Here is a 25,529-nt window from a genome sequence, read left to right as displayed (position 1 = left end):
TTTTTCCTTCTTCAAGCACATCCATAAATACCACATGGTGCTCAGAATAGGGCAGCGGTACATACTGCTTCCTACCAGCTGGGGTTAAGAGTTATGCAAGGAAATAAAACCAGCCTGGTGCTCCAGATAAATCTGAAAGGAAAGTCATATGCAGAACTCACTACTGATGTAAGCCAGATTCTCCTGTTCAGCTTTGGGCACAGTTGAGAGCAGGAACTGGCAAAAATGAGGGATACAGAGGGGTTTTTTTTCCCCTCTTGTCCAAAACCAAACCAAACCAAACAAACAAAAAAACCAAACAAACAAAAAAAAAAAAAACCAGGGAAATTTTTTCCAGTGTTTCACAAATAGTATGGCCAGATGAGAAGGCAGAAGTGTCCATTCTGGTGTCCCCAAGAACAACACTAATTACAAACATCTTGCCCTCTGCTGCAATTACCCCTCTGCTAAGGACCAGGTCTCTGAGTTCAGCTGTGATTTCAGCCATGCTTTGTACCTGTGGTTTGGATATGTAAAAGTGCCTTAGGTATGGCACAAGCACCCTTCAGACCTCATACACGATACAAGAGTCAGCCAAAGTAAAAATAATGCTCATCACTGGAAGGAATTGGTTTCCAGTACTCTAGGTAGCATTGCCTGCTAGATCACATCAATATCAAAACTAAAAAACAAGAATATCATGAGGTTAATTTAAAGTCAGCCTCTCGTTCCTGCTCTCTACCTTCAAGATAAATACTTTACAATCAGTAAAACCAGAAACAGTCCCTCTTCCTTTCCTAGCACAGAGACAGTCATGTTTCAAGCCCTTTGACTTACCCCTGGAAAGCATCAACCAGGCAAAGCTCAGACACAAACCTCGTATCCCTATCTTGGGGGATGAGGCTTACACTCAGAAATGACCGAGTTACCACCAGCAGCTCTCAGCTAACACACAGTGCATCTGACTGCATCTACTTGGACACCATATTCACTGAGAAGCTGCTCATGGCAGCCACCCCAGTTTACAAATGGAAGTATTTCATTTGTCACATACAGGCGTCCCTTAATCCTTCCTATTGCAAAGCTATTGGCGGAGGAGATGAGCAACACCTCACTGATTAGGGAAATTCTTCTGGTTCGACCCAACAAGACTCAGCCATTTGGACCTCCCTGCCGCTCTCTGCAGCTTCTGCACCTGCACCAGGAGCTCAGCTCGATGCAGAACTGGGCAGTCCCACAGCCGTTTCCTCCCTGTGCCACCTCACCAAAGGCAGAAAGTGGATATATTAAAGCTTTTCCCAAAACTTTCTCTTAACGTTGGGCAATGAGTCTCCAACAGTCACTTGCGAAAGTCACAACTCAGAAGCATCAAGCTCCAGAGAGCTCAAGTTCACTGAAATGAAAACATATTTTTTAAGAGTTAGGCATTTCTGACTTGCTTAATGTCACCACTGAGGCCTGCGGCGCAGCAGGACACACAAGAAATCCTGGTCCCAACCCCACTGCGCCGCCAGCTCAGCCCATGTCTCTTTGCAGAGGACCGTGCTCACCCACACAGAGGATGTTGAAGCTGAAGCCTTGTGTGACAGACTTGCTGACCAGCTGATCGGGGAGACTGTCAAAGCCGACATGGCCCCCCAGGGAAAGGTTCCTCTTCTCTTCATTCTGGTAGGGAGAAGAAGCCAGATTAGCAGAACTGCACTGAGATGGGAAGTCGCAGACACGAGAGGAATCACTAAACCCAAGAAATAGCCACCCTCCCGGGCACCGCAGAGCCACCGACACAAACCCCAACGCTGCCTGCAAGAGCTTGTATTTTGGCACGCCACAGTGCAAACCTCCGACAGCCACCAACAACAGAAAAGAGAGGGCAAAATACTGATCTTAGTGGGGAATTGGGAGAACTAAGCTACCAGGCTACAAAGAAAAGAAAACACTAGCATGAGCTCCAACTACCTGCAGCTGGGAAAGATTAGCAAAGGAAAACCCACCACGGTGTGTTTTAGCACTCACTTCTCCTCATCCTTTTTTATTTTCTCAAACCCTCCAGCACTGAATTCAGCTCGACAGACCCTGCATTCCTCCCCCTGAGTACTTGATCTTTTTTCCTTTGCTGTTGCCATAAGCAGTGTGGTTTTGTTCACTCAGGCGTTCAGAGGTGCTGGTCGCACAGGCAGGATGAGGAACCCTCTTGCTTTACCATCTGTGACCACACAGTTTTCCACCGTTCCTCTGCTGCTCCTGTTCCTGCCTCCCCCATATGTACTTCATTCTTCCTTCTGTCTCCTCCCTCCCCCAGAGGAAGATGATGCTGATCACCTGTAGGAAGCCTCCCTTAGAAACTAAGACAATCAACATCCAAGGAGACAACAGGTCTAGGCCCTGTGCTATACAGCCCCAACCTGCTGTAATTCCAGAAGAGGGGATTTGCCAGAAGGGTCATTTCTGTTTCTAGTCATCAAGAACAGGAGAGTTTGGATTTGCACAAATATTTCAACAAATGTTGCCACCTCTCTACACAACTGAGCAACTCTGCCCGAGCCTGGGGACCAGACTGTTCCCACAGCCTCTCGAGCACTCTTACCCTTCCACTGAGAAGCACAGATACATGATTTCAGAGCATGATTCATTCACCCTCAGTTTCTTTAGTAAACGAGTCTGTTTTTCTTAATCGCCAGCATACAGTGGAAGATGGGGATGGGAGAAGTGTCTGGCCTTTGCCTAGCTCTGGTTCTTCTGTCTGTCCCTGACAATTTGGACTTTATGAGCCAGCACTAAGACTACAAGACAAGAGCACACCCTGAGAAGAGCCTAATCTGGCTGTTAAACTTCAAATTAACTCAAGAGGAAAATAAAAGAAATGACGGGATAAGCCTTGCGTATTGCTCTATCCCTGCAATAAGATTGCTAAACAAAACATGAACCTTTGTTCAACTGCTTCTTGAGTCAAAGTCTCCTTTAGTTCTGCCTTTAGCAGAACAAATATTCTCAGATTTGCAAAATAAACCATTTAGATCACAAGAACAACTTGTGAACAGCTGAAGCAGCTCCTATGCCTCACGTACAAACCTTCTGGCTGTCCTGGTTAGCATTTGTTACCAGCTTTCAGATGATATCAACCCAGCTGCTCTCCCAAGAGACTCCCTGGACAGAAACAACACTGAATCGTCGCCAGGCTCCTGAGATCAATTCTGTTTCATCCCATCAGGATCGACCGCGCTCGCTAACTGTGCGGAAATAGCAATCATTTAAAGTTTTCCTGTGGGAGAGACGGCATCAATTAAGGTTTTAAGGTGGCCAAGAGTTTAGGTGAATTAAAAAGGACCGCTGAGATGAGGAAAGCTCCAAGTTAAACTTTCTTCCGTTCATCTGTCACCACACAGAGATGCTAAAGCTCAGACTAACACCTCTGCAAGGCCAGACCCCAACTGCAGGATGAGCCCCCAGGGAGAAAAGCGAGTCCGTGCTGATCCGGGTGGCCCAATGCTGAGTGGCATGTCCACTACGGGATGGTGCAACCACACCGGGAAGAGAAACTTGGACACGTGGGTGCTGGGAAAGGCCTCAGCGTTGTTTAGGTTTGTTTTTCCTCTTGAAGAGGAGACTGTCACAAGGCGCAGGAAGCCGCTGCATGTATCAGCAGAGCTCGGGGGGCTTGCTCGGGCTCTCAGCCCCATCCCCTCAGCTTCTCCTCTCCCCGCCGTGCCCCCACCTCACAGAGCTTAAAATGCCAGTTCCCACCACTGCAATGCAGTGACAGCCAAGAAAGCTGTTCCCACAGAAAGTCACCGAGTTTGATGGTTGCGCTCTGGGTCTTTTCCTTTTAAATAATAAACAAAAACAAGCAAACAAAAACACAAACCAGAAGCCTGGGATGACATTTTGGAAGGGAAATAAATAAAGGCTGCCGATGGCTATGATTAGGCTGAGAGTACCCGAGGCTGGGAGGAGGTTTCCAGGCAACAGGCAGCACCACTGCTCCGGATTTTAAAATAGGCTCCAGCTCGGCAAGGCTGCATTTTAAAATAGGTTCCAGCTAGGCAAGGCCGCATTGAGAACTCAGTCATGCCTCAGCCAGAGGAAACACAAATGTGTTCGCACAGGGCTTTCTTTTTCTCTTCTTTTTTTGGCATTTGGTCGCTGTTCGTTACGGGACAGGAATACATTTACTCAAAACCGCTCACCATCTCTTAAAGCTGCTAAACCAAGGAGCCCAACTTCAGTGAAATATTTTTGTCAGTGACCTTGAAATGCACAGTGTCCTTTTATTTCTGTAAGCAGCAATAATAATCTGGTTCAAGTCCAAGACACTGCCGATACCAAAGCAGAAACCCATTTGCCGTGCTTGCAGCGTGGTCAGCTGTCACTCAGCTTCCAAAAGGATTTTGCTATTGTTGCTGTGTTAGGACAAACAACAGCAGCAACTGCTGGAAAGTAATAAGACTAAGGAAAGAAAGAGGAAGAAAAAAAAAAAAGTTTTCTCTTTTTTATCTTTCCATCCAATCCATCCAGCTTACAAACTTGACAGCCTTGTGAACACAACCCATTTTTCTGCTCACTTGGGTTGTTTGGGGCATTGACCCGCCCTGGAGAGGAACCCACCCACTATCTCGATGAGCAACCAACCACCTGCACCTCTTCCTGCATCTACCTGCAATGGATTTGCGAGTCTCACCCTGAATGACTAACCCTTTTGGCCAGCTCCTGCTCTCCCAGAGTAGCTCAAGGACAGCTTGACATGGTTCACCTGCTAGTAAAGACAACAAGGTCACACTCAAAATTGAATTCTTTCCAGCAGACGCAGCCAGCCTGCAACACTCAGCATAAATAATCAACTCGGAATACAAATGCTGCAATAAATGAGAGCTGCAGTAATGCAGCAATGGGATGGGGGGTGTTGTTGGTTTTGTTTTAAACAAAAGCTAAGAGTTTCAGTTGGGCTCTTTCCACATCTGGTGCCGGTGATGCAACTGCACTGCAGGAGAGGAGCAGGCAGGTTACGTGGCAGGGCTGGATGGGACCGGCCATGGCGAGAGCCAGGCATAAACAACACAGCCCTGCCCCTTCCAGTTGCACTGGTCTCTGCAACACTCCCGCCCTCCGCAACGCCCCGTGAGAATGAGGTCCCTCATCTCCCAGCCTGGAGAGGTAACTCTCCTGCTTCTTACCAGGCAAGACCCCATCCTGCACCTGCAAATAACCATGAGGCAGTCATGCTGACCTGAAGCCCATTTGGTCATTTTGCAACTTGATAATTAAGAGTTTGTGATGGCTCCGAGCACCAACTCCCACCACAAGCAGCTGCTGCAGCCCTGAATGTCACTTGTGGGTCACTAATGGTATCCTACAATAGGCAGCTACCAGGGGTTTACTCAGAGCCTTTGAACGTGCCCTTTGAAGATCTTCTGTGCCTTGAGCTGATCTTCAGGGCTTGAAGCAGAGACAAGGGGATAATTTGTATTTTGAATCTGGAATTTCATGGGAAACTGAAGATTCATCAGAAGGTCAGAGCAGAATTTATTCATTTTCAAATCCAAAGTACTTTAAACATTTTCACAGATGCTCTCGCTGGGCCAAGCAGCAGAGTCCATCAAGGCAAGAGGCACACAAATGGCATCTGAGGGCAAGGCCACAGCAACAACAGCCACCCTGGAGGGAAATCAATCTTGGGCTCTGGTTTGATAGCTATGTCACAGCACCCTTCTCCTGGCATGAGGTGGGAAGACAGACGTGCCCTTGGCAGCACAGGTTGCCACGCTTGGCTGTGCACCACAAGAACCAAAAAGAAACCTCCAAACGTAGTGCTTCAAACCTGCTGCAAGGCACCAGCCACCCCGGCTCCCGGCCACGCTCCGCTGGAAGCTGGGGATGCCTGTGGGATGCAGGACGGAACGCGGGCCCGTTCCTGCGGCCACACCGGCACCAAGCTGCCCAGGGAACAGAAAACAGCATTTCAAACCCACATCAGCTTCCTAAACCCATCCACAGCAGGATCCCACAAAGCGTGCTGCGCTGCGGGACTGGGGGGAAGCAGGGGCAGCAGCGCTGCAGGCAGCTGGCCACAAACCACATCCGTAAAGATGTTATGTTGTTTGGCCCTTTATTGCAAGTGAGACAAGAAAAGGGAGAGAAACAGTCAGAGACCAAATCCAGATCCCTGTAGGAAAGTCAACACAGTATTCACGTATTTATTAGGCTCTTTCTAGTAGACTGGGGGATTAAAGAAACCTGTGAGGAGAAATGGCCCAGGCTACAGCACCTACCAGTGTGCCTACAATCTCTTTAAAAAATAAAAACCTGATCACAGTTTCTCTTCTTCCAGTCTCTTCATGCTTCACCTCCAAATTTGCATCAGTTTCACTTTGCGTCATTACATTTTTCAGCAGCTTCTCCCAGAGAAAGTGGCTTAATCACTGCCTGCACAACCCATGGGGGATGGCAGCATGAGAAGGGCAGCTCCACGTTCAGCAGCCCCTCGACTGCAGTTTCCCTAACTGGAGCTCCTTGTGCAGAGCGGAGCAGCTCACTCTGCTTTTAGATGTGCTGTCCCTGTTCTCCCTGCTTTCACGCCAGGAGCAGCATGAACAGGCTGGAACTTGGCTATAAACGACCATTCTGACATCAGTTGGTTAAAAAAAGAAAAAGAAAAAAAGATATTGGGAAGTATCACCTTTCAATCTCAACAAGAAATGCTCTTTGGAGACATATGCTTGTGTCTCTGCTGGAGACAACCCTGGTTTGTTTTCCTGAATCAAACAGGTGAAAGCATAGGGATAAACAAAAGCATAATTGAATGCCACAATCATAAATAGTGATATTTACTTTTTTAAATGGTGATTTTTAAAAAAAAAAAAAAAAAAAAGAACTTGGCATGATGGGAGTTGTAATGCAAATCCCAGGCCCTGCTACAGCAGACTCCTCAGCATACAAGCAACTTGTGAATATGCCCTGTAAAACCAAGACCAAAAAACGTTTAGCTGATAAACAGCTAAACCATGACTTAAGTTTTGTACCCTGAGGGATAGCTCAGCACTCTTCTGTATCTAAGGTGCCTTTCCCCATTTCTGTGGCCCAACAGAACATGAGTGAGAAAGATGAACAGCTGACAGTTTCCAAGGCAAAACAGCAAAGGCCTACAGGGAAAAAAGGAGGGGAAACAGCCCTTTCTTCTTCCTGTTAAATGAAAAGGGCATAAAATGAGCAACAGCCTTCAACCCAAAGGTACCTGCTGCTCCCAAACGCTCCTTCCAGCACCTCGGTAGGCTTCACACCGCCGACCCGGGGTGTCCCCGAGCTGCAGCTCCCCAGACACCAACCCCACATGCCAGGGAGAGGCACGGCCGTTTGGGTGACAGCCTTCTCGTGCCAGGAGCTCACAGGCAGTGGTATTTCAGGTCTCTCTCTTCCTTGGCTTTTTCCATTTACATTTTCCACACACGCTTATGAAATTGCAAGAGGCAACATCTGCACAGCACCTTTCCACAGTGCTCCGATTCCCACTACCGAGGCATGCTTTTGCTTATAAATTTCTCAATCCTGGATGGCATCTCAACCTTAAATAATACCAAATCCTCCAGGACTTTGCAGGGTCCCCCCTCCAGCCTGGGTACAGTCCATTACCTTCACCTCAACGCCTGCCAGTAGCTCTGCAGTGCTGGAGGTACCCACAGGCGCATCGTTTCGTGCTGCAGTAGCTCAAGCAGACGTGGAGTCACACGGAGCAGCGTGCCAGGCGCCCTGCAAAGTGCAGAGCAGAGAGCCTCTCTCTTCCACTTTACAATCAAATCAAAACAGAAGGATGAACCGGCGCTAGCAGACAGCTTGCAGCTCCCCAGTCAGCATGACAGGAAGAGCTCCCATGGGCCCGGCTCTGCATGGCCACGGCGCTTTTGGCAGCGCTCCCGTGGCGGGACGGAGCGGTCGTCGCTCCGCAGGGTCCGGCTCGGCACCCAGCACAGCTGGGGACTGCTGTTAGTCACAAAGCAATGACCTCACCTTCTTGATTCCCCGCTCCGCAATCTACCACCACAACAGTGCGTGCAGCGGGGATTAATATGGATGGCAGTGGGGTTTGTAGGATGCTATCCCCTTGTCTCCTGAATGGAAATGCACGGAATCAGGAAATTATTTGCTCACGATGCGGGGAGTCTCCTTTGCAGCTGAGCAGAGAAAGGACTAGATGAGCTCTGGCTGTTTATTAAATCCAAGCAGAGGAAGCTGGTCCCATGTACAGGTCCATGCACGCCGGCACCCCGAGCAGTCACGCTGCCAGCCGCCGGCATTGCCTGGCCCCTCTCAGACCAGGCAGCAGGGCAAGTCAAACTGCCCACAAACCATGGAGCAGAGAGGTCTGCTTCAGGGCCCAGCACACGCAGGGTCCCAACCCCACAAGTGCGTGGTGCTGAGGGTGTCCCCCCACCCAAAACACTTGTCACTGCAAGATTCCTTACAGAGGCGTTGGTAGTTTTAGCGTCATTTCCCAAGTAAACTGAGTCATGGAGCAACTGAGTACTTGCCCAGAGACCTTTGGGCAAACAGCATCAGAAGCCAAATTCAGCTTCTTTGTCCAAGCAGGCACTTCCTGGGGTTTGGCCCAGTTTCTGGATCAATGCAGAAAAATCTGGCAAATAACCTCTCCCAGGAGATCCTACCCCATCTCTGAATATTGGCTCCACAAACGCCACTTGACATTTGCAAAGAAACAGCAGCAAGTACAGACTCAAGTTTCCATGAAGAAAACATTTCTTTTGCCAGGCTCAGCAGCTGAGGGGTAGTAACAGCAACACCACACCTGACATTTGAATAGCACCTCTGTGGTGATAGCAACACTCAGACAGAATCACACGTCAAAATACTATCACTCTTGTAGTCCCAGGCCAAAGACTAATAGATGTATTACAGCATCAGTGAATGAGCTTGCACTTTGCAGTCTACTAAGCAGAAAGAGATGGCCCAAGAGAGATAATGAAACCAGATTTGAGGTTGTCTAACAACAGTCAGAGGACACTGAGTGTAGTAAATCTTGACAGAGGGCTTAGGTGCAGTAAGCATGACCTTTGAGGTGCCTTTGGCACCAGGGATGAAAGGAAGCATGCCTTCAGCTGGGGCTGACCAGTGGAGATCTCGGGACCTTTTAGGCTAAAATTGTCACATCTAAATGCCACCTAACCTCAAGCAGATTCGTGAAGTGCAAGCACATACGTAACTCTGAGGGTTTTCAGTTAATCTGAAACATGTGCTCAAAATGCCAGATCCCCATTGTGGAGTGCTTAATAACAGGCTGAGGGAAGAAGAAAGGAAGAAAAAAACCCAAACCCTACAGAGATAATTTTAGATGTGGGGTTTATGCTGATTTACCACTTGTCTTACAATAGCAACCTGCTGTGCTTCAGCTCCTCTGCTGCCTCTTGCTCTGGTGGCATGTGGCCAGTCAAACAGGACACAGCTCAGATGGCATGAGCAACTCTGCCTTCGCTATGCACAGGGACAGCAGCAGTGTTTTTCCCTCTGTGGCAGCCCTAAAGAACTGTGAACAGTATCGCTGTGATGCCTAATGCTGCTCTTCCCTCCAGCACCGGCAGGGCAAAGCCCCAGTGCCCTTCACTTCCCTACTTTTTTTCCAACACAGCCACGTCTGAGCCACCCCTCCACATACACCACTCCATCCCGGCCAGTCATCTCCAGTTGCTGCACTCTCACCACAAGCTCCTAGCCCACACTGCAGTCTCCCCCAATAAAAACCTCATGCTAAAAAAAACCAATCAAACAAACAAACAAACAAAAAAAACCAACAAAACCCAACAACGAAACAATTCCCAGCCCCCCTTTAAACCACTCTCCTAAGAATGCCAAGAATTTTCCCAGACACTTGAGCCTTTATTCATATCCCTCCCAGCTGCACTCCAGGCAGGCAAAAACATCACTAAAGAAACCAGATATGGAGTCACCACCAAGACCTGCCAAATAAAAATGAAAGCCACTTTACATTACAGAGGCAAGAAGACGCAAAAGCTGAGGTTCTCTCCTTTAGGGCTAACTAAAGGTTATATTGCCTGAAGTGATGCCTTTCTTGAAAGCTTTTGGACCCATTTTTAAGAACGATTCATAAACCCTGAGACCGGTAAGTGCATTGCAAAGAGCAATGCTCAGCATCTTGGGGGAAAAAAAAAAAAAAAAAAAAAAAAAAAAATCACTGGTCCAGTATCAATGTTTCAGTGTCTCATATGCCCCAGGCAAGTCTCAGGGAAGAAAACACTCTGCTGCACCCCTGTAAAAATACAGCGTGCTGAACACGCACTGTGCTCACCTACCCGTCAGAAGGTGGACAGGGGTTCAAGTGAGAAAGCAAAACTCTTTTTAAGAGCAGAACTCTTTAGGCAAACTCCTTAACTGCTTTCCTGTACCCAAGCTGCTGGTGCCAAAGCAGTGTTTTGATGCCTGTGGCACATCTTGTACCCATATCCCAGCAATACGCCTGACGCCGAGCACTCCCAGCAGCAAGCCAGGAGCAGGGGCTGCACGCTCCACAAATTCCCCTTCTGCACCAGCCTGCTCACTTCAATATTTGAGAGTGAACAGCTGAACTGCAGACACTACCTTCAGCTTTGCTTGAGCCTCAGCAGCCTTTCCTCCTTCAAAAGAAAAAAAAAAAAAAAAAAAACACACAAAAAACCCACCCAAAACCCAACAAACCACAAAACATAAAATAAAAATCCTACACACATCTATAGAATCAAATGAATTGGCACAGGCTTTAAACACCAGTTTTTGCCGACTTTCAGAGCTACGTTTGAAGGCAGAGAGGGAGAGTAAAGCTTCTCATCCTTTCTTATACAACATATATCCAAGATGATACATTCACAACCTGTGAATGCAACATCAGTTTTAATTTTCTGCAAACAAACTGACTGTTTCTGGCTTAGATTCCTCTCTGACTTTTTACACTAAAAGCAAAATCCCCACATGCTTCCTTAAACTGTTGTTTAGTGATTTCCCTATAACATTTATGAAGCCTAATTAATTGATTGCAAGGTCTTTCTTAATTAAGAAAGGATTAAACATGCATTTTGTCCCTATCACAAGCCCTGGATGAGAGTTCACAAAGGAGCAAAACAGGATTTGCCGGGCATTATGCACAAAACGTTGCGCAAACATGAATGTTGCCTTTGAGAATAAGGAAAGTTGGTTGAAACAGAGAAAACTATGGAACCAAAAATGAGAGACATTTCCTCCAAAATGACCTTAAAGGATGAGAAAGTTCAGCTTTTTGTCAGCCTGTGAATTCCATCCCCCATAAGCTATTCAAAACCAAGAAAGCAAAGTCCAAAACACAAACATAACTTTTCCTTCAGTCTGTTTAAAAAGAACCCAAAATACAGACAAACAAGAACATACCAGACTACCCTACTTTGTTTCTTTTCAAAATTATTTATTTAGAGAAGGTGCTGAGGCTTTTCATTTAATGAAGCTTCACAATTAACCCTGATAGGAGACTAATCTTATCACCTTATCTAGTACGAGACTTTCCCAAGCTCACCCACAGCAGCAGACACATTCCCAGCTCACACTCAACTGATGGACCAGCAGGATCACTCCCCTTCCCCACCGTCCTACCACGAAGACGACAAGGAGACACTTGGCAAACACAAACAGGCCGTGGGACAAAGCCAAGGAAGAAACTGAGCACCTCCACCTAAGGAGTGGCATGGGAAAGGTCTGGGGCAGTTTAAAGAAATGTTGAGAAGGGAAAAAGGATCTGGATCCCCATCATGCCGAACAAGCCATGCTGGATATCAGCCACCAAGGTTATTTGTTTTAGTTACCACTTAAAATAAACATAGCCAATTCCCACATACGTTTCCAGAATTTATTGCCCAATTACAATACTATTATTCAGTATATTTTTAGACAAGGGAACAGAGATATAATGGGAACCCAAGAGTCTTGGTCACCACTGTATGCTTTTTCCCAGTTTGCTTTACGCAACCGTCTCACAGCACCTCCACAAACAGCGCTTCCAGCTACTGGACAAATCTTGTGATACTGCCTGGAAGACACCAGAAAGAGCAGTTTTACATGCCACAGCCACTGAGCTCCAAGAGCTAAACCAGAGCCATCATGCTAATAAGCTGACTGCTATATATCCTATTAACACATGCCTCCAGAAAGCCTCAAAGTGTATTAGCACGGAATACCTTTAATCTGAACACTCAAGGCAATGAAAAAAAGAATAGAGAACCTCAATCTGAAAAATGCATACAGTAAAAAGATAAGCAGAAAGGACTATTTGTTCTGTATGAAAACACAGAATAAATCATGATTCAGGAATATGAGCTGGAAACACCTTTGCTGCAGAAGGCGGGGAAAGGAAAGTGGTTCTGGGAGGCTGGTTCTGGCAGCCCTTTGCCCATGGCAGAGCTCAAAGCCAGGATTAGCTGCTGTACGCGGGGTCTGGAGCCGAGCCCCAGCAATGCCCCTCTGACCCGAGCTGCCCTGCGATCGCAGCACTGCGCCACGCTCACCAGGCACCTGCAGGAATATATCTGCTATTTAACATGGCGTGGTCCATCTCCTCTCCCAGCCACTGACCCAGGCAGCCCCAGCTGCGCTCTGGGAAGGTTTGATTTTTCCAGCGTGGACAACACAAGCTCTGGGAACACCCTTCCCACCAGCCCACAGCTGAAGGCATGCCCGTGCAGTCCTTTGCAGGCAGCCATGAACTCAGCTGAGCAGAAGCCATGGGATGTGTCCTGCCTCTGTTCCAGCAAGAGCCAGCCCCAACGCTCATCTGTGGAGGACTCTGGGTGCATTCCCTGCATGTTTCCTTGCACACGTAATGCAGTGGTGGCACAGACTCACCGCAGCACCTCATGCAGCGGCGAGGAGAGGATGAGAGCAGCCCCAAGTCCCTCGATGGAAATCCAGCACAGGCTCTCTCTCCCTCCACAACTCCCTGTGACAATCTGGTTTTGAGGCTGGTTCGAGCCAGAGAGGGCAAGAGCCCCGAGGCAGGGTGCTCCATGGGAACCTCTCTCTAGCTGTCTGACATCCCTGGAATTTCATGTGTGTGGGAGACAGACACTTTTTGGCTTCACAAAGGAATCTGAACATCTAAACAAAGTGGTGCCTCCACAACCCTGACCCCACGGGCCCCGGGCAGCCCGCAAGCTGAGAGCAGTGACTAGGGATATATCCCAAAAGCCTGCGGTTCTCACTGACGCCGTTCTCCCCCAGCCTGCTGAAAATCTCCACTGTCACCCCATTTCAGAGGGTGACGATTCCCTGTCTGGTTCCACATTTGCATCCCAGTGTCGCAAGTCGGAGGCAAGCACGGCTGCTTACAGCAGAGAAGAGGCTCTGGAATGAAAGCACAGGGCTGGGACTGAGGAGAAGCAGCACCTTCCAGACTATTTATTTTCCCCTCACTTGAGCTGCTCTGGAAACAGAGATGGGCTCTCTTATACCCATCTGACACTTTTATGATACATAAATACAAATGCCAAACTTCAGGTATAGACCCAGAGCTTGCTGCAGCTACACAGATGTGGGGAAGGGGAGAAACACGCAGGCCCCACCTCATCAAAACATAAATACTGGACAGAACATTATTTCTAAGGGTTTCAGTGAATCTGAAACAAGCAGGGCAGCCTCTCCCATCCACAGCCTGAAATGTGCCCAGGACATGTTCTGAATAATCAAAGTTACTCACATAAACGTGTCCCTGCCCCACACAGGCAGGGTGGAAACAGCGTGCCCGTGCCCTGCATGTCTCCCTCAGTCTCACTGCCTCTCAAATTCCTCCTCTTAATTGCACAACCCAGAAAAAGCCAATTCAGCATCACGCCACGTCTTCCCCTCCCAACCTCTGAGCCAAAGGAGCCCGAGAAGGAAAAGGGACACGCATGACAGCCACTCCTGAAGACAGACCAAGCACCCAGGCCCCAGGGCACTTCATTTGCACGGTGGTGACTCGAGATGACCGGACTGGGGACAATGGGGATGCTTGGAGACAGGGCTGCATCTCTCCCCACAGCTGGCGACAGCACTGGTATTCTGCTGCAGAAGATAATATTTAGGGAGCTTTTGGCCTTCCAGCAATGCTGGAGACTGGCTGAGAGCTACCACCACAGCACTGACAACGAGCCCTGACACCACGCTGGCCTCCTGAAAGAGAGTTATTCTTCAGGCTTTCATTTGTTTTGCCGATGCAGAGGGCACACACGGCTTCAGCATTCGCCAGCTCACATCCTTCCACCCACTGCCTCGGCGCTCGCTGAGATTACAAGCGGTTAAGAGCAGCTCTGGAGCTCCCACGCAGAACAACATGTTGCATCTCTGCTGCAAGGGGAAGAGACACTCTGGATTCAATGACAGCAACAGCACCGCAGCAGGGAAGGGGGAAAAAAAAAATAAAATCTTTTTCTGGGCAACATTTGTTCCCACCGTACACATTCAAAATAAGTGTTTAACTGCAGTGGACTGTGGTTGAGATAATTGGTCCTGTGGTTGAAAGTCAGAGCTGGCTTCCTGTATGAGCACAGGCAAGCCTCCCAGGGAGGGATTCTGGGGCTCACAGAGGCAACCACCAATTTGTCTCCTCCAGTGGAAGACCATTTTCTCCATCCCTCCTTCCCAAAAAAGCATAGGCTGCAGGCAGAAGAAGCTGGCCAGGGCAGGGAGGAACAGGGTTGCTCCTGCTGGGCTCGCTTCCTGGTCCATGTTACCAGCTTGGGGAAAAATCTGTCACTTCTGTTCCACGCTGTATGGGGGATCACTTGAGTTTTTCCAGGCTAAAGGTAAAATAATTGAATGACAAAAACAGACAAGAAAATTTAACCCTGGAACTTCCAAATGGTGCCGCTGGCTGGGTAAAAAACAGGGCAGGGGGAAGAGCCGAGTCCAAACAAACCCCAGTTTCCACTGGAATTGAGCCATGGAAATGTTTTCCTTGAGAGTATGATTAAAAGAAAATGTAAGCCTGTGCTTAGGACCTGCAGTGATAAGTCTTCTGGCAACCAACTCTGCCCTAGCCACAGTACACAGAGCTGTTCTCAGCCCACTCCTCATGCCTGTCTTTCACAGACTAAGGGACAACGCTGGCCCCTTCCCACCAAGGAGTGGGTTTAGGCCGTGCAGTCAGTAAAAGCACGAGCTCACAGAAGACAGCAGCAGCAAAAATGCATGAAGTTTCTCACAACCCAGGCAGCTGTGGCAGGAACAGGCACGGCTCAAAGGTCCCTCTCCTCCCCCAGAGCTGGGAGCAGGTCACAAGAAGGCAGTGGTGTGTAAACAGGTAACGCTCACACGAAGCTGCCAAACTGGCCTGACCCCCCCCAGCTCAGCAGCTTGCTGCGACAAAAAAAAAAATCTCATTGTCTATTGCCAGTGAGAAAGATGTTATTCAGCCTTCTTCTCTATAAAGTGGTGGGTTTTCTAGCAAGATCTTCCAAGGGGCATTAATTTATAGTAAAGCTACCTTTGATAGCCTAGCTATCAATCACTAAGTTGAAGGGACATCTTCTCAGGACAACAGGTAGACAGCAACCACAGCTCACACACAGCTACGTGCATGGAGCCAGTGCCCTCTTCACTAGGCATCAATGTTGACAAACCGCTTGTCCGTGCACGCAGTCACAGTATGCACACAAAGCAATCAGCTGTGACATTTTTCCAAACTTACAGCATAATGTTGAACTCTTATCTCAGCCCAGCCTTAAGGCTGAAGACACCGGCTCCTCCTCACATGTATGTGTCTGAGAGCATGCAGCTGCTTACCTTGGAACCCAAGTAACTGCCTTAGCACCTCCAAGCCAGACAATGGGTTAACGCAGATTGTTAAGCAACAGCATTTGGGGAGGTTGATGGGTTTAATTAAAGATGAGAGAAAGCAACAAGTTTGGGGGTTTGCAAAAGCTTCTCAAAAGCAGAACTGTCCTGCAGTCTCAGTCTCACATCTCATCCCATTTATTCTCCTACGCATCTCCAGTCGCTTCTCCGTCACTTCTGCTCCTTCCAGCTTTTCTAGCTTCCTCCAGAACTTCTGCATTTCCCTGCTGCATTTCACGCATTTTCTGGCTTCTGCTTGCACATGGTGGTTGGGTTGTTTCCCGCTCAACATCCTTGCTAATACTGCCAGTGTCTGCTCCAGCACACAGTCATCATGTGTGCTAGCTCAGCACTGGCCAGAACAGGTGATGGAGAAGCTCTGACCTTTAATGACAAATTAAAGTATTTCATTATGGAACCAAACTTTACCAGTTTGCTTTCCACTCTGGTGGTAACTGTAATGAAGAGAACTGGCCTTGGGTATCCAGAAGCAATGTCGGCAGACCAAGCCCTGAACTGGTGAGCCACATTCCTGGGGCAGATCAGCAGAAAACTTCAGTCTCCAGGGGCTGAAGCCAATCTCTCTCACAAACATTACATTCACAAAAACAAAGGCAGTCTTGAGCACCACTGGTGTGATTCTGCTGTCGCAGAGACAGCTTTCTATGGGCGAGCTTCCTTTCATTTGCTTTCGTTGGTCATTTCCAACAGCAGCACTTCAAGGGAACTTTATTGTGCGGGAGACAGAGGCATTCTGGAGGACTGTACAAGGGAAGCATGCATCTGGGGAGTTTTGAAAACACATTATCCAAACCTAAGGGTCACTACATTCCAGGATGTCAAGTGTCAGCTGGACACTTATAAATAGCTTCACCAATCTGAATAGCACGACCTACTGTGTATCAAAAACCTCCTTCAGAGGCTTTTTCAACATTACTTCCCACTGCAGATACAAACAGCTGGTAAAAATAAATCAATTTATCATCACCTCTTCAAGGCAGTAATGAGCTGTTCCCACCCAGACTTCATGCTCAGGAAACTGAGGCACAGCGATATAAAGTGTCACCAAGAAGGCTGTAAACCCTGCAGAAAGAGCAACTCACGACACTTTAATCATCAGGGTTCCATGATGCTGCCAGAGGAACACCATCAGAGCCAAGACATGTGCTGAGGATAAAGGAAACAGCAACTGGGACAGTCTTCTGCTCTACCTCAAATGGAAACGAGATATTGCTCTCCCACCCACTTCTGCCCAATCCCTGGTTCCAGGCGAAAGGCAAGCTAGCCCACAGGCAAAGGTCAGCAGATCACCAGATCTACTGGGCCTGCAGATCCCTCTAAACTCACCCTAGCTCCCTGCACAAAGTAAGCAGATTTTCTCCTAATGGAATTGGCACTAAAGTCGCATTGGAGCCCAGCCATTTCACTTTGGTGCCCAAATGAGAGCCAAGCACCTTCGGGAACACATTTTTTCCCCCCCTCTCCTTTTTTCAATAAAAGTGACACAATATTGACGCAGGTACACCAAGCATTCAAGAACCCACACCACAGAATGCAAGATCCAGTTTCTTTTTTTTCCCGGCCTGGCACTATATCATGTTCCTGTAACACCTATGAAAACCTGCACAGGCACACCAAATTAACAGTCAAAGTATTTATATATGATACAATTGCAGAAAGAATTGTAGTGAGACAGTTACGGTGTTTCCATTCCCTGCCACTAAGGGTTTACCTTAATCCCCTCTCCCCAGAGTCTAGACGCATTTGCTTTCTTAAATAAGAGCCCATAATCAATTTTCCTTTGTGCAAATTTTAAGTAAGTTACAGTCTTGCAAATTCATTCTTGAGCTGGAAACTTTTGGGCCAGGATTCAAAGAAACGAAGCAGAGTTTGAGATTCTTGGCAAAAAGTAGTTTACAGAGAAAACAGTAGCAGGGACTTGTTTGTGCTCAAACGGCATGCCTATAATTCAGACAACCACCACTGCTGTTCCCATTTATTTAGCAATATCACACCAGACATTTTTGACTTTTGAGAGCTATGCTATTTAATGTGGTAAGAATGTTTTTCGCTCTGAAAGGCTACGAGACACATCACCGAGCTATTTAATTAGAACAGCTTTCCAACAACAACAAAAAACTCAAACTGTAGACAAAGAATAGTTTTAAACCGACACAGATTTTAGCCAGATTGACTTCCGATAGCAGTTATACAACATGTGAGCTGCAGAGAGGCGGCGGTGCACAGGTCACGCTCCATATTTGCTATACAGCATTCTTCATACATTGGCTCAGAGAGCAGTTAGCCTCAAGGGTTTGCTTTACCCGTGTTTGAATCCGTGGGTCTCTCACAGTATTTATACACACCGTTACGTCGCCCCACTGCTTCAGTGTGTTTGGATACCAGTGGTAAGTAAACAATTCTTATTTAGGAAGGTTTGACCCCGTTTCTGTCCGCCCCCCTTTGCAGGGTACTTGGTGCCTGCAGACACACGGATCCCGGACACCTTTTGCGAGCACCTCGGACACCCAAGGCGGGAGCACGACAGGTTTTCCTCCCCGGTTTCGGCATCACACCACGCACCGAGGCCTCGCAGCCCCCTCCCAGCCCGGGGCGCAAGGGCAGGACCTCCCCCCGCACCCCGCCGGCTTCGCCCCTTCTCCCAAACCTCACTCCCCCCCCCGCCCCGGGCTCCCCGGCGCGTCCCTCACACCACCATCGGCCGGATTATCCCCCACCACCACCACCCCGAGGGAGAAGAAACCCTCAAGTTGTTTTCCCGAGGAGACGCGGGGAGGATTCGGGCCCCCCTCGCAGCTCACCGAGAAGCGCTCCAGGTCGGTGGCGGCCATGGCCGGGGCTGGCGGGGCTCCGGCGGCGGGAGCGCGGCTCTCCCCGCCGCGGGTGGATGCGGCTGAATGGATCCAATATGGCCACTTCCTGGAAACTCCCCTCCGCCCGCCACAGGCGCCGCCCGCCACACAGGACCGGGGGGACCGAGGGCCGGGCACCGGCACCGGGAAGGGGCGGGGAGCAGGCTGGCTTCAGCCCGGCCCTCCCGCCTCCTCCGCGGCCCTCGGCTTCGCCGCGCAAGGGGAGCAGGAGAGAGGCTGGGGGAGACCCCGGTGCCCCCCCTCCCCCCCCCGCAAGCTGCCCCCGACGGGAGTCGGCCCGAACCCACGGCAGCGAAGGGGGGGGGGGGGGGGGGCTGTGAGCTAGCCACACTGCATCGCCCCCGCCTCGGAAAAGCTTTGGCTCTGAGCGGGAGGGTGGGAGCGCCAGGAGCATCCTCCTCCGCAGGATTCGGAGGGTGGGCGCGGGCACGCAGAGCCCCATCTCAAGAAGCTCCCGAGCGTTGGGGAAGGCCGCCGGCTAGCCCAGGGCAGCAGTAACTCGGCACTGAAGTGCCTCCGTCACACGGCAGCTACACCAACACTGCAACCACGGCATGGGGTTTGAGAGCTCGCAGCCTGCGTTTATGGTAAGTTAAAGTACACAACAGAGGACCGTGGAGTCTCCTTCCTTCCCACATAAAGCACAAAGCCAAGCCCATCACCAGCACCCTGCGTCCTTGTATCCCACAAGGGCGTTAGTATTTTCCAAGTTGTTAGTAGAGAGCAAAGTTTCTCTTGCTTTCTGGTGCCCTCTGCTGCAGTGCACCTACCAAGGAACAGCTCACCAGAGACACATGCTCTCTCCGTCATGCAGCTGGGTCACCAGACCAGACCTGCACCCCCAATCCGCTGCCCTGGTTTTGTCCTAGGCTTTTCCCAGTCGATCAGCCTCTGTGTCCTCATCTTTTCTCCTCATCCTCTCTCTTGGAGCAATGCGTACTTTCAGTTGGAGAGCTGAGTTTAGGCAAAACAATCAAATACTTCTCCCCCACGACACCAACTCTGGGGAGGGGAAAGGACTGCTGAGGGTCATTTTGAATCCCCCCGCAAGAAGAGTGAGCTGTCCTGCAACTCGCTACACATGAGAGCCAGAGAAAAGCTACTCTCCGTGCAAAAGGGCAGCGGCTCCTATGCAATTCCTGAAGGCACAGCAGAAATCCCTCCCCCGCAGCTCCAGACACACACGCCCAACCCCGTGTCTCTCACCGCCGTTGGACACACATCTGCTCCTCAAATACCATCCTGAGGGCTGCCTCGCTGCTCAGCGCACGCACCAGCGGTGGGGCAGGGTTAAGGAATCGAGGTAAGTTTGGATACAGCCTGAGGCTTGATGCTCCACTCCCCTCCCCAGGCAGGGCCAGAACCTGCTGTCCCATCTTTGTGGTTGTTGCTGGTGAAGTTTGGCCTTCGAGAATCTCAGTTCGCAGCCTGACCTTTTCTTTAAGCTATGCTAGATGTGGGACGCTAGCCGCAGCACACAACGTCACCACCCCCCAGGGAACGGACCAGGGAGGGCTCACCTGGAGCAGCTCTGTCCCGCAGATGCATCCTTGCCACTCAGATGCTCCTCAATCACCTGCAACATCCTGCACAAGGGAGGACCACAAATACAGGCATCACCTCATTATGATACAGCTGGAGCTCCAAGCCCCACCCCAATTACTAGGAAACAGTGAGCAGCTGTGCTTAGGCCCCATTTCCAGTTATTTCTCAAAAGGTTTGCCAAATTCCAACTTTTTGGCAAGATGTGGAAGAGCAAAGATACCCGATATCTCAGTTCCTTCCATTCATCGCCCACAAAAGCACAGTCCCTGGAGTGCCGTAAAGCAGGACTGAAGTATTCAAAGACAACCAAACCTCAGCAACCAAATTAAAACAGAAGTTACGGTTCATTACAATACTTGATGAGCTGCACTCCATATTAACTTCTGCCTTCTCCCTCACGCGCTATTTGTGATCCTAAAGGTCTCTTGCTCCCACAGCAATATAAAGAAATGAGAGCATGCTGTGCTGGTGGGCTCTGAGTTGCCCTGTTTGCAGCAGGTGTGCAAGATTGTATTTTACATCTCCACATCTTTGATTCTTCCCAAGACTCCTTGGGATCCACCTGCACTGCGCTGAAGGAGCGCTGGGAAGCACCGTTCATCCCAGAAGGGGACTGTGCTTATGCTGGAGAAATAAAGCGGGCTATGAAAATCAGATGTAGGTAATTGAAGGGAGAGGGCAATGGTTATCAAATGCAAGTGCTTAGAGGAATCAGAGATTAGGAAGAAAGTTGTATTCTCCCTTTGAGCAATTTCAAGGCATTTTCTGAAAAGGTGTTATGCAAGCGATCTGCCTTTTGAAATATGATAAATCTAGTGCAGGTCAGAAGAACTATTCTTCTGTCCTTCCTCAGCAGACTGCCTATGACCAAATGAATTCTGCTAACCCATGTATTAGTCCTGGCTAAAGACAGGTTGCAGAAATGTTGTACTTCTCTCAAAGGCCATCACTGAACACCATCTGTTAATTTATTTTCTTGGGTGACCGAAAATGACAAAAAACCTCCAACCTTTTTCCTGGCACAGCCGCAGCTCTTTGTTAATGCTGCCTTGTGCTGGAGCTGCCAGGGATGCCAAAGCTGGCCTGCTGGTCTTTGGCATGGAGAACCGAGTCTCTCTCCACCCACAGCAGTGCTATAAGCTTGCTGAACCTTTTATTCATTTATCCCTTGCGAGTCAGATGTTTGTGCAGACCAGACACTCACTTTGCCGCCTTGTTTCTTTGGCTGATTCCCCAAGGTTCTCCAGTTCTCCCTAGGTCCTTCAGCAAAAATGGTGAAGCTAAAATCTGGTATTTCTGGTGTACAGATGCAGGTAGAACAGTTTATAAAGAAGCAGAGTTAACTTTCCAAGCCTTCTTTATATGTCACAAAGAAACAAAAATAAACAGATAAAAAGGTTAATTTTTTTTTTTTTTTACTTTACAGGCAAGCTTGGGAGTCTGGATTTAAGACAATCTAAAAGTGTTGCTTAGCACACACTTAAACGCCATTATGCCAGATATTTTGGGAGAAGTGATTGACTTAGATTTCATTAAGAGCTCTTTTCCCTGTCAATAAATTGCAGAATGTAACAACACAAGGCTCAAAAAAGCTAATTTCCAAACAGCTGCTGGTTTCTGTGTGCTGCAGGTCAGATGCAGATTCACAGCATAAAGGAAATTCTGAGACACTGCAATAGATCAAGGGACAGCACTGCTGCCTCCTGGCTCCCCAACTGAGCTGTGCTGCTGAGACCTTCTGCAACTGGAGTCCTCTCCCTTTGTCCACCAGCACTGCCACCAGCATGGGACATCTCTGTGACAGCAGAGCACTGTGTGAAAGCTCGCAGTTATTTTTAAACACTGTTATTTTAAAAAGCACACTATTTCTAATGTCAATTCCAGAGAAACCCTGTTAATTTCAAAAGCCTTAGATGCATAAAAACTGCTTCAAGAGAAGAGGATTTGGTGGCTCCTTTAACAGCTAAGGCATCAGTTGTTATGCAAATTAGCCCTAATGGCTCAGGAATTAAATGTATATTACAGTGCTGGATGATCCTGCAAAGATTTTAAACTCTGGAATATCTGTACTTACTAAATCCACAGTGAATTTAGAATGAACAGTGCATTTTCTGCAGGTAAAGAGCTGGAGCAGAGGATACAAAGGACTAGAGAGACACAAATGTGTCCCTGCAACCTTTGTCCAGGAGAGAGGAAGGAAAATGCCCCTCACTGCGTGGATGGTGGCATTGCTGCAGCACAGTTCTGATGGTGGGGAGATCAGCAGGAGTTGCTTTACTTCTTGACGTTGTGACCCAGGGTACAGGCAATGAAAGTGGAGAGAAATAAATGTGAACAGAGGCCCTGTTACCTCACACACAGCCGCAGGGAGCCAGTGATCATCCTACCTGCCACATGAATACAGGAGAGATCAAGGTCTCCTGAAGATGGCTGCATCTTTCAGGGATGAGTAAAATCCTTGATCTTCAAATCCAGGTAGTGCAGATAAACAGAACTCCTTCATGGTTTTCCACCCATGCTGGAGGAAGCAGCTTACTGCTAACTATTCATTTCTCACAATGTGTCCTCCTGGGGATTATCAGAAATCAAATGGTTTCACAGCTACTCTTTTAGCAGCACTACCACCAAGTTATTAAATTATTAAACTTTAATTTATTAAACTTTAATTGGTTATACTGACAATATATGTGACTTACAAGGCGTTTCTTCAGAAGTGCTACCCTTGTAAGCTGAAAGTCAATAGGACCTGTAGGTCCATTTTCCCTATGCACAGAGTGATCCCAGTGAATGTAAGTGAGATGGCTGGAAACAGACCCCAAATTTCCCTGCCTCCTAATGCTAAAGGCAGTATTAGCACACTGTACCTCTTGCCAGGTTTGCATTCTCCTGCTAGAATCCCATCAAGTTCACAGGTGCCATCTGAAAACCAGAGGATGTTTGGGATGGGCCCTTGCATCATCTGTGCAGAACAAGCATATTTAATAAATACAAATTCTAAGATGCATGGAAAACTGCATTTGAATGGTTGATGTTGAGAAACACTGTCCAAACCAGTTACTGAGGTCCTTGAGTTACAGCTGAACCTTGCTCATTTATGAGAAAATGCCTTTTATCTGCAAATAATCTCTCTTCCCTCTTCCCCCCCCCCCTCCCCCCCCCCACACTTTTGCTCAGTTGTTTATCTATAGAAGGTTACTGCATTTCTCCATGGAACAAAGGAAGAGCTATTTTCCTTCACAATGCATGCTCTTTGTTTCACATGAAAATATCAACAAGGAAAGTGGATAATCATGGGCTTTGTCATCCTATTTATTCCCGGAACCCTGATTTCATTTCAGAGGAAAGTAAGTTTTGCTTGAGGTACAAATCCCATCTGTAGTCCATAGCACCTAAGCTTCACCTTTCTGCACAGCAGCAGCATCCTGTCTGACTGAGACTATTCCCCATATTCCCTTTTTCTTCCCTCATTGCTTCCAACCTGGCATCTCCGCTTCCCTGTGGCTCTGAGAATATCATGCGGGAAGGAGCAGGACCTGGGATGCCATCTCCTTCAGTTCTGAAGTGTCAGTAGAAACTTCTTTGCTCTGACTAGATGCTTTGCTTGATCTCCCTCTTTATTTCCTGGTTTTGTGCAGTGTGAATAACTACAGTCATATAACCTCTACCTTCCTCCCCTGAGGGGATGGGAAAAGGCCCCAGCCTCTCTATCCAGTTTATTCCACTGTAATGTTGACAGTTTGAAAGTTTGTGAAATTTCTTCATGGGAAAGGTAATTCTCCTCAGTCTTACAGTTATAAATAGAGGCCAGCTGTCTACAGTTTATGACATAGAACTAGCAAACTGCAATATCTGTGTTTAAAAAAAGTAGTAGTAAATTAATTTAATCACAGGTTTCTGTGTTTTCTTTGTTTTTGTCCCAGTCAGTAAATTAAAAATATCAAGATGGTTGGCTTGAAATCTCCTACGACGCAGCCCACAGTATTCTGTAAATAGCCCCACAAAACATACTTGCTTTGTAGGTTTTGGGTGACACAGAAAAAGAATCAAAACTTCTCATGATTTTTAAGGCTGGAAATTTTGGATGACTGATGAGCATAACACCCATAATGCTCCAGGCTTTTATTATCTGCATTAATAAAATCCATTCAGACAGCTTAATTTCTGCTGCACAGTCAGATCAGAATAGCACAGACTGACCAGTGCTCAGTCAACTAAGAGAAGCTCACTGGGATCTGGTCCCTGGGTGCTCGGCACTCAGCCTGAAAGGTAGGCAACCAAAAGGCATCGACCGATAAAGGGAAAGGTTGGCAAACAGGATGCGCCCCATGCTGCCGTCTGGAGATGGTACGGAGGATTAACCAGAAGTGTCGTTTCCTTCTTAATTACAGAAAGTACAGGACTAACCTAACACATGCTGACAGACTGAAAAGGAGCACAACCACACGGCATGGGTTGTCCACAAAGGATGAAGCGAGTGCACGTGGGACAAGCGGTTGGATGCATCACCGGAAAATTACCTGGGGAAAGAGCTCCTTGCGTCAGGGCAGTTAAACGAGAGCAACCAGTTCACACTTGGCATGGCCCGGGGTGCGCTTGCAGATGTCCTCTCTCTTCTATGACCTCCTGGGGATGTCCCCTCCTGCTCTGTGGCCACAAGGAACACCAGGACCTGCGATGGGGAACAGTCTCAGCAACACTCGTCCTTTGGGACCCTGACGCAACACAAACTCGGAGACCCCAGGGTTGTCCCCTTGGGTGCTGAGCAGTGAGTCTTCCTGGGGGCCTGGTGCTCGGAGACCCCTCTGCAGGGGAGGTGCTGGGCTGGGGATAACACAGGTGGGATCTGATGGCACCGTCGAGGGCCTTGAAGGAGTGGGGCTTATGCCTGTGCAGGCAGGGATGGAGTGCAGCACCCACAGAAACGCCCTCGGCGTAGCGGTGAGCCCGAGGATGTGCCCTGCTGTGCACCTGAACCCATTCAAGCAATAGGAACAACGTCTCCTTTAACATCTGTAACATAAGAACATGTTTTTCAAAAGAGCCTATTCTTCTCAATTATTTTCCCTCCTCCTCTCACTCATTTGCAGCTGTGAACTATAATCCCAGGGTGTACCTGAAAGTTTGAAATGCAAAGATCACGGAGTGCTGAGATTTTATGCCGGCAGTAGATTCTAGTAAGGAAAAGAAATCAACAGTGAAAGCAAAGCATAGCAATTAATGTTTGGATGTACGCTCATTATTAGCTCTCTACAGTAGGCCAGGCAGAACTGTGGTGATGCCACAAGC

At 48.4% G+C, this 25,529-nt stretch overlaps 1 protein-coding gene across 5 annotated transcripts in view; it reads right to left on the bottom strand.

The window, feature by feature from the left end:
- SEPTIN8 (septin 8) overlaps positions 1 to 18,889 on the bottom strand; it is a 47,390-nt gene extending 28,501 nt beyond the window's left edge. The window contains exons 1-2 of one of the 5 annotated variants that reach the window (XM_042789990.1): positions 18,627 to 18,889; positions 1,530 to 1,644 (exon numbers count right to left, since the gene is read on the bottom strand). In XM_042789990.1, coding sequence (XP_042645924.1) covers positions 1,530 to 1,644; positions 18,627 to 18,656 — 145 coding nt within the window. In that variant the 5' untranslated portion in view covers positions 18,657 to 18,889. The remainder of the gene's footprint in view (positions 1 to 1,529; positions 1,645 to 18,626) is intronic. The other 4 variants (XM_042789989.1, XM_042789987.1, XM_042789991.1 and 1 more) reach the window with 4 other exon arrangements.
- Between the last annotated feature and the right edge of the window lie 6,640 nt (positions 18,890 to 25,529).

Source organism: Tyto alba, unplaced genomic scaffold (genome assembly GCF_018691265.1).
Source record: "Tyto alba isolate M040663 unplaced genomic scaffold, T.alba_DEE_v4.0 Super-Scaffold_17, whole genome shotgun sequence".
NCBI classification, from domain to species: Eukaryota; Metazoa; Chordata; class Aves; order Strigiformes; family Tytonidae; genus Tyto; species Tyto alba.
Note: the sequence above shows the minus strand (reverse complement) of the source record. Positions and strands in the feature narration are given on the sequence as shown.